We start from the raw sequence: 18,198 nt of genomic DNA on the forward strand, positions 1-18,198 counted from the left end.
TAATGCCGTTGCTAGCGATACAAGTGGAAAACTTTCAACGTTTTTCGTCGCCCAAACAGATTCTTTGGATGTGATAAATGCCGAAGTTTTATTTACGGAGGCAATAATTGAGCATGGATTTCCAATCGCACTGGCTGATCACATGGGACAGTTAATAATGTAATGCAACCTTTAAAAATCATTACGCGGTGATCGCGGTCCCAAAAATAAACTTTTCTTGCATGATAATGTCCAGAAAAATTTGCTTTATATTACTATAGAGTCCTTTTAACGAATGAGTTTGATGGTTTATCACAAACCTTAAATGAAAGAAGTCCTTTGTTCTCCTGCACCATGGCCTTGCTTCGTGTTTGGTGCGCAAGCTTTATAACCTCACTGAGGTTATAAAGCTTTTGCCTGTTAAAGAAAGGAGACTGATTCAATGCAGCATAGACTTTCGCGTGCCACGCTGTCACGACCCAGATCATATGGGAGCCGCGCTGAGCGCACCTCCAAGCGCGTCTCGCTGCCGGCGACGGCCGGGTATGGGCCCGACGCTCCAGCGCCATCCATTTTCAGGGCTAGTTGATTCGGCAGGTGGGTTGTTACACACTCCTTAGCGGGTTCCGACGTCCATGGCCACCGTCCTAGCTGCTGTCTATATCAACCAGGGTGAGCCCCACCCCTTTCGTGAGCGCACTGCGCGCGGAGTGACCCCTGTTACGCGCCCCCGGCAACAGGGGTGGCGGGCAGGTAAGCTGCTTACCTGCTGCGCGTGACGCCGGCCGCAGCGAAGGCGGACGAGGCGGGGTGTCGGTGCGGTGGGCGCGGTGGTGACCCTGGACGTGCGTCGGGCCCTTCTCGCGGATCGCCTCAGCTACGGCTCCCGGTGGGGCCCTCTCGGGGGAAGGGGCCTCGGTCCCGGACCCCGGCGAGGCGTCCCTTCTCCGCTCCGTAAAAGTGTCCATCTCTTTTTTCTTCTTCTGTTGTGGCATATGCTGCAGGTGCCTGCTCGTTTTTCGTATGTGGGTAACAACATTTAACTATGTATATATATTTCCCAATTGGTTTAACTGCCACCCGCCTGAATCTATTTAAAATCTAATTTTTTTTTATTTCAACCGCCCGACCCCACCCGACCCGACCCGACCCGACCCGACCCGACCCGACCCGACCCGCGGATAAAATCTAATTTTTTTTAATTTCATTCGCCCGATCCGCGGATAATCCGCGGACTCCGCGGTTGTGCCCGCAAACCGTGCATCTCTAGTACATACACAGGATAGATGCTATTCAGCCAACAGTCCCCTAGATGGCGTCATTGTCCACAAAGAAAGCAGCTGATGTTGAATGGTGCTAAAATATGATGTATCGTTATAAGCACATCTGTATCATGTGCCATAGTCTTTGCTATGGGAGCAGCAGAAGCAGCTGCAACAGTTGCACCGGCAAATGGAGACCCTGGCCGTCCCGATGCTACGTGGCGGCGGAAGCGGTGGCGTTGGCGGCGCTCTGGGCGTCCACCGCCCCCTGTCGCGTGCGCAGTCCTCACCGGCCTCCACGTCTCTCACCCTGCCCGAAAACCCTCTGAGCCTGACCGGGCAGGAAGCAAGCAGCAAACCACGCTTCACCACTGGTAAGTCCCACAATGTGACTCCTCTTAACTTGACTTTGGAGTCTAGACTATTTTTTTTTTTTCATGTACAAACCCCGTTTCCATATGAGTTGGGAAATTGTGTTAAATGTAAATATAACCAGATTACAATGATTTGCAAATCATTGTATTCTGGTTATATTTACATCTAACACAATTTCCCAACTCATAAGGAAACGGTGTTAAACACCTGCCAACTTTTGAAATCAGAAAAACCTAGTAGCCAGGGGCCGCAGGCCCCGGTAGGTCCAGGACAAAGTCCTGGTGGGGGGTTCACTTCGCCCCCCCACCCCCCGACGCAAAATGATTGATTGCATTCAGACAGGTTAAAATGTTGCTAAAACCATCACTTTTCTATCAGTCACAGTGACTTTTCAAAACAAAAATATTACAGCAAAAATCATATGGGTTGATTGACATGTTTATTCCATACCTGCCAACTACTCCGGTTTTCCCGTAATTAGTACGGTTTTCTAACTATCGTGGGATCACACTCCTCAGCCTTCCCGGTAAGGTCTATTCAGGTGTACTGGAGAGGAGGCTACGCCGGATAGTCGAACCTCGGATTCAGGAGGAACAGTGTGGTTTTCGTCCTGGTCGTGGAACTGTGGAACCAGCTCTATACTCTGGGCAGGGTCCTTGAGGGTGCATGGGAGTTTGCCCAACCAGTCTACATGTGTTTTGTGGACTTGGAGAAGGCATTCGACCGTGTCCCTCGGGAAGTCCTGTGGGGAGTGCTCGGAGAGTATGGGGTATCGGACTGTCTTATTGTGGCAGTTCGCTCCCTGTATGCTCAGTGCCAGAGCTTGGTCCGCATTGCCGGCAGTAAGTCGGACACGTTGCCAGTGAGGGTTGGACTCCGCCAAGGCTGCCCTTTGTCACCCATTCTGTTCATAACTTTTATGGACAGAATTTCTAGGCGCAGTCAAGGCGTTGAGGGGATCTGGTTTGGTGGCTGCAGGATTAGGTCTCTGCTTTTTGCAGATGATGTGGTCCTGATGGCTTCATCTGGCCAGGATCTTCAGCTCTCACTGGATCGGTTCGCAGCCGAGTGTGAAGCGACTGGGATGAGAATCAGCACCTCCAAGTCCGAGTCCATGGTTCTCGCCCGGAAAAGGGTGGAGTGCCATCTCCGGGTTGGGGAGGAGATCTTGCCCCAAGTGGAGGAGTTCCAGTACCTCGGAGTCTTGTTCACGAGTGAGGGAAGAGTGGATCGTGAGATCGACAGGCGGATCGGTGCGGCGTCTTCAGTAATGCGGACGCTGTATCGATCCGTTGTGGTGAAGAAGGAGCTGAGCCGGAAGGCAAAGCTCTCAATTTACCGGTCGATCTACGTTCCCATCCTCACCTATGGTCATGAGCTTTGGGTTATGACCAAAAGGACAAGATCACGGGTACAAGCGGCCCAAATGAGTTTCCTCCGCCGGGTGGCGGGGCTCTCCCTTAGAGATAGGGTGAGAAGCTCTGCCATCCGGGGGGAACTCAAAGTAAAGCCGCTGCTCCTCCACATGGAGAGGAGCCAGATGAGGTGGTTCGGGCATCTGGTCAGGATGCCACCCGAACGCCTCCCTAGGGAGGTGTTTAGGGCACGTCCGACCGGTAGGAGGCCGCGGGGAAGACCCAGGACACGTTGGGAAGACTATGTCTCCCGGCTGGCCTGGGAACGCCTCGGGGTCCCACAGGAAGAGCTGGACGAAGTGGCTGGGGAGAGGGAAGTCTGGGCTTCCCTGCTTAAGCTGCTGCCCCCGCGCCCCGACCTCGGATAAGCGGAAGAAGATGGATGGATGGATGGATAGTACGGCTTTCATCAACCTATTCCGGGTTACGGTTGCAGTGATAAAAAATACGGTTTTTCATTAATTAAAAAAAATAATTTTTTTTTAAGTTTTATTCACGAAATCGCGTAACAGCAATGACAATCGACACTGCTTCCCGTAACTTCCTATCGAGCCATTCCGAATGCCATGCGCGAGGCTATTTATAGCACCGCTGCCAAGCACGAGGCACCTGTTGCCATTGTTTCCAAACGAGCGAACGATCATGGAATCAGCCGGAGAAAAATCGCAAACGAGTCTTAAACCGAAAAGAAAACTGCAGTCATTCCGTGAAGAATATTCAAAAGCCTATCCGGGAATAATTATCCGTTCCAAAAAGGGTGAAAACTACGCGAATTGCACCTTGTGCAGACAAGATTTTTCGATCGGACACGGAGGAATTAGCGATGTAAAAGACCACGTTGGGACAAAAGAACACAAGTCTAATGCCGTTGCTAGCGATACAAGTGGAAAACTTTCAACGTTTTTCGGATTTTAGCCACAAAAAGGTAATGACACCAATGTTATCTATTGGAATTGTTTAGTACTGTTATACTGTTAAAAGTGTTTATACTATTTATGCTTTCAAGTCCAAGTTGAAGAAATCTTGTTAAATGTTGACAGCATAACTACCAAAATACAGAAGTATGTCCTTAATATTTTTGCAGTGCTATTTCTGTTGAAAAGTTCAAATGATTACATTAGAGATGTGATGTGCCACTTTTCAAGTGTCTGATGGCTTAAATTAATTTTCATTCATTTTTCACATTTTGAATTCTTTTGAAAGGCTTACAAAAAAACTACATTTGAATTGTAATTCCATGCTATTGACAGGACTATTAATTTTAATGAAGTTAGCTTACCATGTTTACAGTATGATAATTGTGATAGAAATGTGAATTTTAGGCACAGAATATTTTTTACAATTGAACAAGGCAGTAGATTATACAAGCTTGGACAGAAAGTTAATAATGACACCAATTTTTTTTTAATGGAATTGTTTAGTACTGTTTTACCATTTGTGTTGTGTATAGACTAAAGGGGAGGTGACGGCAAACAGACACCAGGGGGCAGTATATACAATTATTTATTTTATATATATATATATATATATATATATATATATATATATATATATATATATATATAGTCAACATATATATATATATATATAAATAATAACAAACAATACTACTAAACTAAGGAAATGGAGTGTGAACTAGAATACAAGAGTGTGTGGTGTAAGACTATGTGTGTAGTTAACTGAAGTGAGTGTTACCAACGTGTTGAACGAGATACGAGGAAGTCCATGGGGCAGGCAGGTTATCCGGGGCGAGAGAGAGGCGTCGGAATCCAGGGGCGAGCAAGAGGTCGAGGAACGAAGGAAGCAGTCAGAGTCCAGAGGGAGATCCAGGGGAAAATGAGACGCACAGCTCGCTTTCCAGGCGACGGAGGGTACTACGGGGACACGGGAGAAGACAAGGGACAAATCAAGGCACGGAGAGGAAACACGAATATAGCATAAAGCTTGTTGCTTACGGTACACCATGAGAAAGCTAAGTTCCCGCGCCGATCCTTGGGTCCACTGGTCCTTTGAGCTTGCCCTCATCAGACCCAGGAGTGTAGATTGCCGGTGAGTGATTGCAGCTGGTGGCTGCTGCAGGGCGGGGACGTGCGCGGCGCGTCCCTGGATGTGCGCACCCGTGGGCGTGTCCCGAGGTGCGCACAGACGGATGAGCGGCGTTGGCAGGAGCCTGAGCCGTAACATATCTTATCTTGTGAAAGGTTGACAGGATAACTGGCATTAACTGTCAAAATAATTTCAAACTATTGAAGTTAGCTTACAGAATAAACATGTCAATCAACCCATATGATTTTTGCTGTAATATTTTTGTTTTGAAAAGTCACTGTGACTGATAGAAAAGTGATGGTTTTAGCAACATTTTAACCTGTCTGAATGCAATCAATCATTTTGCGTCGGGGGGCGAAGCCTGAACCCCCCACCAGGACTTTGTCCTGGACCTACCGGGCCCTGGCTACTAGGTTTTTCTGATTTCAAAAGTTGGCAGGTATGCATTAATATACAATAAAAACAATTTTGGTCCCAGTATAAAGACGGCAAATCTGCACTCAAGACACAAGTTGAAAAGAAGCGTGCTGAATTGTCATCCTAAAAGTTAATATCAACCTAATCTGAGATATTTGAAGAGATTTATGTCTTACTTTTGGTATGAAGATGTATTTGTGTGTGCGTGTGTGCAGGCTTGGTGTATGACTCCCAGATGCTGAAGCACCAGTGCACATGTGGAGACAACAGCAGTCACCCCGAGCATGCTGGGAGAATCCAGAGCATCTGGTCCCGACTACAAGAGAGAGGCCTGAGGGGCCAGTGTGAGGTATAAACACTGCCTGATTAGCACTAATCATTACACTGCTTGGAAAAGCTGGCATTTTTCCACCTTTTTGATGCGTCGAGCAGACAATTTTCCCAACTTTGCCGGTAGTTTAAGAAGCCTTACAGAGAGATCCTGCGAAATGAGTCTCATCAGTATAGATCCAGCTTTTACATACACTGCAAAAAGTGTATGTAAAACAAGGGAAAAAAATACAAAAATGAGGGGTATTTTACTTGAACTAAGCAAAAGGATCTGCCAGTAGAACAAGAAAATTTGGCTTGTCAAGACTTTCCAAAACAAGTCAAATTAGCTAACCTCAAAGAACCCCAAAATAGCTTAAAATGAGTATATTCTCACTAATAACAAAAGGGCATTGAAGCTTAGGGAAGGCTATGCAGAATGAAACTAAAACTGAACTGGCTACAAAGTCAACAAAAACAGAATGCTGGACGACAGCAAAGACTTACTCTGGAGCAAAGACGGCATCCACAAAGTACATCCGAACATGACATGACAATCAACAATGTCCACATACTGCAAAAAGTCAGTGTTCAAAAACAAGAAAAAAAAAATACAAAAATGCGGGGTATTTTACTTGAACTAAGCAACATTATCTGCCAATAGAACAAGAAAATTTGGCTTGTCAAGACTTTCCAAAACAAGTCAAATTAGCTAACCTCAAAGAACCCCAAAATAGCTTAAAATAAGTATATTCTCACTAATAACAAAAGGGCATTGAAGCTTAGGGAAGGCTATGCAGAATGAAACTAAAACTGAACTGGCTACAAAGTCAACAAAAACAGAATGCTGGACGACAGCAAAGACTTACTGTGGAGCAAAGACGGCGTCCACAAAGTACATCCCAACATGACATGACAATCAACAATGTCCACATACTGCAAAAAGTCAGTGTTCAAAAACAAGAAAAAAAAAATACAAAAATGAGGGGTATTTTACTTGAACTAAGCAAAATGATCTGCCAGTAGAACAAGAAAATTCGGCTTGTCAAGACTTTCCAAAACAAGTCAAATTACCTAACCTCAAAGAACCCCAAAATAGCTTAAAATAAGTATATTCTCACTAATAACAAAAGGACATTGAAGCTTAGGGAAGGCTATGCAGTATGAAACTAAAACTGAACTGGCTACAAAGTCAACAAAAACAGAATGCTGGACGACAGCAAAGACTTACTGTGGAGCAAAGACGGCATCCACAAAGTACATCCGAACATGACATGACAATCAACAATGTCCACATACTGCAAAAAGTCAGTGTTCAAAAACAAGAAAAGAAAATACAAAAATGCGGGGTATTTTACTTGAACTAAGCAACATTATCTGCCAATAGAACAAGAAAATTCGGCTTGTCAAGACTTTCCAAAACAGGTATAATTAGCTAACCTCAAAGAACCCCAAAATAGCTTAAAATAAGTATATTCTCACTAATAACAAAAGGGCATTGAAGCTTAGGGAAGGCTATGCAGAATGAAACTAAAACTGAACTGGCTACAAAGTCAACAAAAACAGAATGCTGGACGACAGCAAAGACTTACTGTGGAGCAAAGACGGCATCCACAAAGTACATCCGAACATGACATGACAATCAACAATGTCCACATACTGCAAAAAGTCAGTGTTCAAAAACAAGGGGAAAAAAATACAAAAATGAGGGGTATTTTACTTGAACTAAGCAACATTATCTGCCAATAGAACAAGAAAATTTGGCTTGTCAAGACTTTCCAAAACAAGTCAAATTAGCTAACCTCAAAGAACCCCAAAATAGCTTAAAATAAGTATATTCTCACTAATAACAAAAGGGCATTGAAGCTTAGGGAAGGCTATGCAGAATGAAACTAAAACTGAACTGACTACAAAGTCAACAAAAACAGAATGCTGGACGACAGCAAAGACTTACTGTGGACCAAAGACGGCGTCCACAAAGTACATCCCAACATGACATGACAATCAACAATGTCCACATACTGCAAAAAGTCAGTGTTCAAAAACAAGAAAAAAAAATACAAAAATGCGGGGTATTTTACTTGAACTAAGCAACATTATCTGCCAATAGAACAAGAAAATGTGGCTTGTCAAGACTTTCCAAAACAGGTAAAATTAGCTAACCTCAAAGAACCCCAAAATAGCTTAAAATAAGTATATTCTCACTAATAACAAAAGGGCATTGAAGCTTAGGGAAGGCTATGCAGAATGAAACTAAAACTGAACTGGCTACAAAGTCAACAAAAACAGAATGCTGGACGACAGCAAAGACTTACTGTGGAGCAAAGACGGCATCCACAAAGTACATCCGAACATGACATGACAATCAACAATGTCCACATACTGCAAAAAGTCAGTGTTCAAAAACAAGAAAAAAAAATACAAAAATGCGGGGTATTTTACTTGAACTAAGCAACATTATCTGCCAATAGAACAAGAAAATTCGGCTTTTCAAGACTTTCCAAAACAAGTCAAATTAGCTAACCTCAAAGAACCCCAAAATAGCTTAAAATGAGTATATTCTCACTAATAACAAAAGGGCATTGAAGCTTAGGGAAGGCTATGCAGAATGAAACTAAAACTGAACTGGCTACAAAGTCAACAAAAACAGAATGCTGGACGACAGCAAAGACTTACTGTGGAGCAAAGACGGCATCCACAAAGTACATCCGAACATGACATGACAATCAACAATGTCCACATACTGCAAAAAGTCAGTGTTCAAAAACAAGAAAAAAAAAATACAAAAATGCGGGGTATTTTACTTGAACTAAGCAACATTATCTGCCAATAGAACAAGAAAATTTGGCTTGTCAAGACTTTCCAAAACAAGTCAAATTAGCTAACCTCAAAGAACCCCAAAATAGCTTAAAATAAGTATATTCTCACTAATAACAAAAGGGCATTGAAGCTTAGGGAAGGCTATGCAGAATGAAACTAAAACTGAACTGGCTACAAAGTCAACAAAAACAGAATGCTGGACGACAGCAAAGACTTACTGTGGAGCAAAGACGGCATCCACAAAGTACATCCGAACATGACATGACAATCAACAATGTCCACATACTGCAAAAAGTCAGTGTTCAAAAACAAGAAAAAAAAAATACAAAAATGCGGGGTATTTTACTTGAACAAAGCAAAATTAAATGCCAATAGAACAAGAAAATTCGGCTTGTCAAGACTTTCCAAAACAAGTCAAATTAGCTGACCTCAAAGAACCCCAAAATAGCTTAAAATAAGTATATTCTCACTAATAACAAAAGGGCATTGAAGCTTAGGGAAGGCTATGCAGAATGAAACTAAAACTGAACTGGCTACAAAGTAAACAAAAACAGAATGCTGGACGACAGCAAAGACTTACTGTGGAGCAAAGACGGCATCCACAAAGTACATCCGAACATGACATGACAATCAACAATGTCCACATACTGCAAAAAGTCAGTGTTCAAAAACAAGGGAAAAAAATACAAAAATGCGGGGTATTTTACTTGAACAAAGCAAAATTATCTGCCAATAGAACAAGAAAATTTGGCTTTTCAAGACTTTCCAAAACAAGTAAAATTAGCTAACCTCAAAGAACCCCAAAATAGCTTAAAATAAGTATATTCTCACTAATAACAAAAGGGCATTGAAGCTTAGGGAAGGCTATGCAGAATGAAACTAAAACTGAACTGGCTACAAAGTAAACAAAAACAGAATGCTGGACGACAGCAAAGACTTACTGTGGAGCAAAGACGGCATCCACAAAGTACATCCGAACATGACATGACAATCAACAATGTCCACATACTGCAAAAAGTCAGTGTTCAAAAACAAGAAAAAAAAAATACAAAAATGCGGGGTATTTTACTTGAACTAAGCAACATTATCTGCCAATAGAACAAGAAAATGTGGCTTGTCAAGACTTTCCAAAACAAGTCAAATTAGCTAACCTCAAAGAACCCCAAAATAGCTTAAAATAAGTATATTCTCACTAATAACAAAAGGGCATTGAAGCTTAGGGAAGGCTATGCAGAATGAAACTAAAACTGAACTGGCTACAAAGTCAACAAAAACAGAATGCTGGACGACAGCAAAGACTTACTGTGGAGCAAAGACGGCGTCCACAAAGTACATCCGGACATGACATGACAATCAACAATGTCCACATACTGCAAAAAGTCAGTGTTCAAAAACAAGGGAAAAAAATACAAAAATGAGGGGTATTTTACTTGAACTAAGCAACATTATCTGCCAATAGAACAAGAAAATTTGGCTTGTCAAGACTTTCCAAAACAAGTCAAATTAGCTAACCTCAAAGAACCCCAAAATAGCTTAAAATAAGTATATTCTCACTAATAACAAAAGGGCATTGAAGCTTAGGGAAGGCTATGCAGAATGAAACTAAAACTGAACTGGCTACAAAGTCAACAAAAACAGAATGCTGGACGACAGCAAAGACTTACTGTGGAGCAAAGACGGCATCCACAAAGTACATCCGAACATGACATGACAATCAACAATGTCCACATACTGCAAAAAGTCAGTGTTCAAAAACAAGGAAAAAAAATACAAAAATGCGGGGTATTTTACTTGAACTAAGCAAAATGATCTGCCAGTAGAACAAGAAAATTTGGCTTGTCAAGACTTTCCAAAACAAGTCAAATTACCTAACCTCAAAGAACCCCAAAATAGCTTAAAATAAGTATATTCTCACTAATAACAAAAGGGCATTGAAGCTTAGGGAAGGCTATGCAGAATGAAACTAAAACTGAACTGGCTACAAAGTCAACAAAAACAGAATGCTGGACGACAGCAAAGACTTACTGTGGAGCAAAGACGGCATCCACAAAGTACATCCGAACATGACATGACAATCAACAATGTCCACATACTGCAAAAAGTCAGTGTTCAAAAACAAGAAAAAAAAAATACAAAAATGCGGGGTATTTTACTTGAACTAAGCAACATTATCTGCCAATAGAACAAGAAAATTTGGCTTGTCAAGACTTTCCAAAACAAGTCAAATTAGCTAACCTCAACGAACCCCAAAATAGCTTAAAATAAGTATATTCTCACTAATAACAAAAGGGCATTGAAGCTTAGGGAAGGCTATGCAGAATGAAACTAAAACTGAACTGGCTACAAAGTCAACAAAAACAGAATGCTGGACGACAGCAAAGACTTACTGTGGAGCAAAGACGGCGTCCACAAAGTACATCCGAACATGACATGACAATCAACAATGTCCACATACTGCAAAAAGTCAGTGTTCAAAAACAAGAAAAAAAAATACAAAAATGCGGGTTATTTTACTTGAACTAAGCAACATTATCTGCCAATAGAACAAGAAAATTTGGCTTGTCAAGACTTTCCAAAACAAGTCAAATTAGCTAACCTCAAAGAACCCCAAAATAGCTTAAAATGAGTATATTCTCACTAATAACAAAAGGGCATTGAAGCTTAGGGAAGGCTATGCAGAATGAAACTAAAACTGAACTGGCTACAAAGTCAACAAAAACAGAATGCTGGACGACAGCAAAGACTTACTGTGGAGCAAAGACGGCATCCACAAAGTACATCCCAACATTACATGACAATCAACAATGTCCACATACTGCAAAAAGTCAGTGTTCAAAAACAAGGGAAAAAAATACAAAAATGAGGGGTATTTTACTTGAACTAAGCAAAATGATCTGCCAGTAGAACAAGAAAATTTGGCTTGTCAAGACTTTCCAAAACAAGTCAAATTAGCTAACCTCAAAGAACCCCAAAATAGCTTAAAATAAGTATATTCTCACTAATAACAAAAGGGCATTGAAGCTTAGGGAAGGCTATGCAGAATGAAACTAAAACTGAACTGGCTACAAAGTCAACAAAAACAGAATGCTGGACGACAGCAAAGACTTACTGTGGAGCAAAGACGGCATCCACAAAGTACATCCGAACATGACATGACAATCAACAATGTCCACATACTGCAAAAAGTCAGTGTTCAAAAACAAGAAGAAAAAAATACAAAAATGCGGGGTATTTTACTTGAACTAAGCAACATTATCTGCCAATAGAACAAGAAAATTTGGCTTGTCAAGACTTTCCAAAACAAGTCAAATTAGCTAACCTCAAAGAACCCTAAAATAAGTATATTCTCACTAATAACAAGTGCACTTTTCTTGATAGAAAAAACAAATATGAGACCTTTTTTCTCGATATGTTGAAAAATATTCTTAAATGAAGCAAATGCTAGTGCCATTATCTTGACATAATGATATGCAGAGGTGGGTAGTAACACGCTACATTTACTCCGTTACATCTACTTGAGTAACTTTTGGGATAAATTGTACTTCTAAGAGTAGTTTTAATGCAACATACTTTTACTTTTATTTAAGTATATTTATAGAGAAGGAACGCTACTTTTACTCCGCTACTTTTACTCCGCTACTTTTATCTACATTCAGCTCACTACTCGCTACTAATTTTTATCGATCTGTTAATGCACTTTTTGTTTGTTTTGGTCTGTCAGACAGACCTTCAAAGTGCCTGCCTTACTGGTGACGTTTCACTTCGTTCCACCAATCAGATGCAGTCACTGGTGACGTTGGACCAATCAAACAGAGCCAGGCGGTCACATGACCTGATTTAAACAAGTTGAAAAACTTATTGGGGTGTTACCATTTAGTGGTCAATTGTACGGAATATATACTGTACTGTGCAATCTAATAATAAAAGTTCCAATCAATCAATCAAAAGTGTGAAGGTAAAAAAGATACTTTTTTATTTCAACCGTACATCCCGTCAAAAGCCTAAAGACTGACCGCACATATGAGGACGTTCCTGTCTTCACAATAAAAGTGCCGCTCCATCGCGCCTGCGCTTTCAAAACAAGAGTCTCCGAAAGCCAGCGCAAACAAACTAGCAAGCTACGGAGTAAAGTGTATAAAAACGAATATGGAAGCTGGACAAATAGGATGCCAAAAACCAACCACTTTCATGTGGTATTAGACAGAAAGTAGGAACTTTTCTTCTCCTCCATTTGAAAACGTGGACGTTATCATCACTACTGTCTGATTACAATCAACGCAAGTCATCAGAATCAGGTAATACACCAACTTATATTCTTGTCTTCATGAAAGAAAGGAATCTATATGTTAAACATGCATGTATATTCATTAAAACACCTTTAACATGTAAACAAAAACAGCAAAATAAATACATATAAATTATATACTGTATATATCAATGTATGTATATATATATATATATATATATATATATATGATATGAGTGTGTATGTTACTCATCAGTTACTCAGTACTTGAGTAGTTTTTTCACAACATACTTTTTACTTTTACTCAAGTAAATATTTGGGTGACTACTCCTTACTTTTACTTGAGTAATAAATCTCTAAAGTAACAGTACTCTTACTTGAGTACAATTTCTGGCTACTCTACCCACCTCTAATGATATGCGCTCGGCATTACATTTCTTGAAACCAGCAAACTTATACTAAAAACTAATTTATTGTTCTTAATGGAAAGGCAACAAGGCAAGCGCTTGTTACTCTCGGGGTCTCCTAGGCAAATCATATGGTCTAAAAATGCATTTTTCCATGGATAACATGACATCATCGCGCCAAGTGCGTGCTCTTTCAGTCAATTTAATATATATATATATATATATATATCAGTGGTTCTTAACCTTGTTGGAGGTACCGAACCCCACCAGTTTTATATGCGCATTCACCCAACCCTTCTTTAGTGAAACATAAAAATGTTTTTTTATGCGCCACACTGTGAACCCACACCAAACAAGAATGACAAACACATTTCGGGAGAACATCCGCACCGTAACACAACATAAACACAACAGAACAAATACCCAGAACCCCTTGCAGCACTAACTCTTCCGGGACGCTACAATATACACCCCCGCTGCCCCCTACCCCCCTACCTCAAACTCAACCTCCTCATGCTCTCTCAGGGAGAGCATGTCCCAAATTCCAAGCTGCTGTTTTGAGGCATGTTAAAAAAAAGAATGCACTTTGTGACTTCAATAATAAATATGGCAGTGCCATGTTGGCATTTTTTTCCATAACTTGAGTTGATTTATTTTGGAAAACCTTGTTACATTGTTTAATGCAGGGGTGCTCACACTTTTTCTGCAGGCGAGCTACTTTTCAATTGATCGAGTCGTGGGGATCTACCTCATTCATATATATCATTTATATTTACTTATTTATGAAATATATGTTTTTGTTAACAAATTAAAGGTGTTTAAAGATAATACAAGCATGTTTAACACATATAGTTAATATTGTTAATAAGTTAAAGGTGTTTAAAGATAATACAAGGATGTTTAATACATATAGTTAATATTGTTAACAACTTATAAGTGTTTAAAGATAATACAAGCATGTTTAACACATATAGTTAATATTGTTAACAAGTTAAAGGTGTTTAAAGATAATACAAGCATGTTTAACACATATAGTTAATATTGTTAATAAGTTAAAGGTGTTTAAAGATAATACAAGCATGTTTAACACATATAGTTAATATTGTTAAAAAACTAAAGGTGTTTAATGATAATACAAGTATGTTTAATACATATAGTTAATATTGTTAACAAGTTAAAGGTGTTTAAAGATAATGCAAGCATGTTTAATACATATAGTTAATATTGTTAACAAGTTAAAGGTGTTTAATGATAATACAAGCATGTTTAACACATATAGTTAATATTGTTAATAAGTTAAAGGTGTTTAAAGATAATACAAGCATGTTTAACACATATAGTTAATATTGTTAATAAGTTAAAGGTGTTTAAAGATAATGCAAGCATGTTTAATACATATAGTTAATATTGTTAACAAGTTAAAGGTGTTTAATGATAATACAAGCATGTTTAACACATATAGTTAATATTGTTAATAAGTTAAAGGTGTTTAAAGATAATACAAGCATGTTTAACACATATAGTTAATATTGTTAATAAGTTAAAGGTGTTTAAAGATAATACAAGCATGTTTAACACATATAGTTAATATTGTTAACAAGTTAAAGGTGTTTAAAGATAATACAAGCATGTTTAACACATATAGTTAATATTGTTAATAAGTTAAAGGTGTTTAAAGATAATACAAGCATGTTTAACACATATAGTTAATATTGTTAATAAGTTAAAGGTGTTTAAAGATAATACAAGCATGTTTAACACATATAGTTAATATTGTTAATAAGTTAAAGGTGTTTAAAGATAATACAAGCATGTTTAACACATATAGTTAATATTGTTAACAAGTTAAAGGTGTTTAAAGATAATACAAGCATGTTTAACACATATAGTTAATATTGTTAACAAGTTAAAGGTCCATCCATCCATTTTCTACCGCTTATTCCCATTGGGGTCGCGGGGGGCGCTGGAGGCTATCTCAGCTACAATCGGGCGGAAGGCGGTGTACACCCTGGACAAGTCGCCACCTCATCGCAGGGCCAACACAGATAGACAGACAACATTCACACTCACGTTAAAGGTGTTTTAAGATAATACAAGCATGTTTAACACATATAGTTAATATTGTTAACAAGTTAAAGGTGTTTAATGATAATACAAGCATGTTTAACACATATAGTTAATATTGTTAATAGGTTAAAGGTGTTTAAAGATAATACAAGCATGTTTAACACATATAGATTCCTTTCTTTCATGAAGACAAGAATATAAGTTGGTGTATTACCTGATTCTGATGACTTGCATTGATTGGAATCAGACAGTGGTGATGATAACGTCCGCATTTTCGAATGGAGGAGAAAAAAAGTCCTCCTTTCTGTCCAATACCACATGAAAGTGGTTGGTTTTTGGCATCTTATTTGTCCAGCTTCCGTACTCCTTTGTATACACTTTACAAGAAATACATTGTCGGCAAACTCCGTAGCTTGCTAGCTTGTGCGCGCCAGCTTTCTGAGACTCTTATTTTGTTAGCGCAACTAATGCAGTCGGTCTTTGGAGTTTTGACGACAGGTACGGCGCCAGAGTCTGTTGAAATAAAGTGTTTCTCGCCTTCCAGTCGGTCATTTTAATGAGCTGGCAGCAGCCAGCGTCATCTCAGAAGACCCTCGGGTGCCGTGAATGTCAATCAAGTGACGAAAGTGACGTCATAGTGAAGATTTATGATCGCTCATTTTTAGGACTATTTTTTTAATACCTGGCTGGTGATCGACTGACACACCCTCCGAGATCGACCGGTAGCTCGCGATCGACGTAATGAGCACCCCTGGTTTAATGCATCCAATGGGGCATCACAACAAAATGAGGCATAATAATTGTGTTCATTCCACGACTGTATACAGGTAAAAGCCAGTAAATTAGAATATTTTGAAAAACTTGATTTATTTCAGTAATTGCATTCAAAAGGTGTAACTTGTACATTATATTTATTCATTGCACACAGACTGATGCATTCAAATGTTTATTTCATTTAATTTTGATGATTTGAAGTGGCAACAAATGAAAATCCAAAATTCCGTGTGTCACAAAATTAGAATATTACTTAAGGCTAATACAAAAAAGGGATTTTTAGAAATGTTGGCCAACTGAAAAGTATGAAAATGAAAAATATGAGCAACTTGCTGGTAGACGGCTGCGTTGACCCTGGATCTCAGGAAACAGAGTGGACCGACACCAGCAGATGACATGGCACCCCAAACCATCACTGATGGTGAAAACTTTACACTAGACTTCAGGCAACGTGGATCCTGTGCCTCTCCTGTCTTCCTCCAGACTCTGGGACCTCGATTTCCAAAGGAAATGCAAAATTTGCATGGTTGGGTGATGGTTTGGGGTGCCATGTCATCTGCTGGTGTCGGTCCACTCTGTTTCCTGAGATCCAGGGTCAACGCAGCCGTCTACCAGCAAGTTTTAGAGCACTTCATGCTTCCTGCTGCTGACCTGCTCTATGGAGATGGAGATTTCAAGTTCCAACAGGACTTGGCGCCTGCACACAGCGCAAAATCTACCCGTGCCTGGTTTACGGACCATGGTATTTCTGTTCTAAATTGGCCCGCCAACTCCCCTGACCTTAGCCCCATAGAAAATCTGTGGGGTATTGTGAAAAGGAAGATGCAGAATGCCAGACCCAAAAACGCAGAAGAGTTGAAGGCCACTATCAGAGCAACCTGGGCTCTCATAACACCTGAGCAGTGCCAGAAACTCATCGACTCCATGCCACGCCGCATTAACGCAGTAATTGAGGCAAAAGGAGCTCCAACCAAGTATTGAGTATTGTACATGCTCATATTTTTCATTTTCATACTTTTCAGTTGGCCAACATTTCTAAAAAATCCCTTTTTTGTATTAGCCTTAAGTAATATTCTAATTTTGTGACACACGGAATTTTGGATTTTCATTTGTTGCCACTTCAAATCATCAAAATTAAATGAAATAAACATTTGAATGCATCAGTCTGTGTGCAATGAATAAATATAATGTACAAGTTACACCTTTTGAATGCAATTACTGAAATAAATCAAGTTTTTTAAAATATTCTAATTTACTGGCTTTTACCTGTATATCGGTATCGCTTGATATCGGAATCGGTAATTAAGAGTTGGACTATATCGGAATATCGGCAAAAAAACCATTATCGGACATCTCTACCCATAATCCATTTAAGAGTTTAAAATGTGCCGTTAAACTTTTTAAAAAGGTCGAAGGTCTCTGCAGTCCTGAGGTTGTTTGTGTCAATCATGTTCCTCGGGTGAGGAACTTGATTGATTGGGATTAATCGCAAACTGGTTGTCAATACATCAGAGTGTAAAAGCATGCATGCATGGACATACTGTATCTCTCAGGTGAATTGATTCTACTACCTTTTCTTTTATTAGTTCTAGGGCTGAAACGACGCGTCGACGTAGTCGACGTCATCGGTTACGTAAATACGTCGACGCCGTTTTTTTGCTTCGACGCGTCGCATATTTACGTCACACTACCGTCATGGCGGAGCGTAAAGCAGACGATGCGAGCGGTGCGAGCGAGGGGAAAAAAGCACGCCAAAAGTCGTCAAAAGTGTGGGAGTATTTCAATAAACGGCCTAAGAAGAAACGCTACTTTTACTCCGCTACTTTTATCTACATTCAGCTCGCTACTCGCTACTAATTTTTATCGATCTGTTAATGCACGCTTTGTTTGTTTTGGTCTGTCAGACAGACCTTCAAAGTGCCTGCCTTACTGGTGACGTTTCACTTCGTTCCACCAATCAGATGCAGTCACTGGTGACGTTGGACCAATCAAACAGAGCCAGGGGTCACATGACCTGACTGGCTCCGAGCTAACTTCGGGTGTTACCATTTAGTGGTCAATTGTACGGAATATGTACTGTA

The 18,198-nt window shown here is 40.0% G+C and overlaps 1 protein-coding gene across 1 annotated transcript in view; it reads left to right on the plus strand.

Moving 5' to 3' along the window:
• Positions 1 to 18,198, plus strand: part of hdac7a (histone deacetylase 7a) — a 257,881-nt gene that overhangs the window by 173,153 nt on the left and 66,530 nt on the right. The window contains exons 13-14 of the mRNA XM_072911840.1: positions 1,384 to 1,615; positions 5,710 to 5,843. Coding sequence (XP_072767941.1) covers positions 1,384 to 1,615; positions 5,710 to 5,843 — 366 coding nt within the window. The remainder of the gene's footprint in view (positions 1 to 1,383; positions 1,616 to 5,709; positions 5,844 to 18,198) is intronic.

Source organism: Nerophis lumbriciformis, linkage group LG01, assembly GCF_033978685.3.
Source record: "Nerophis lumbriciformis linkage group LG01, RoL_Nlum_v2.1, whole genome shotgun sequence".
Lineage (NCBI taxonomy): Eukaryota > Metazoa > Chordata > Actinopteri > Syngnathiformes > Syngnathidae > Nerophis > Nerophis lumbriciformis.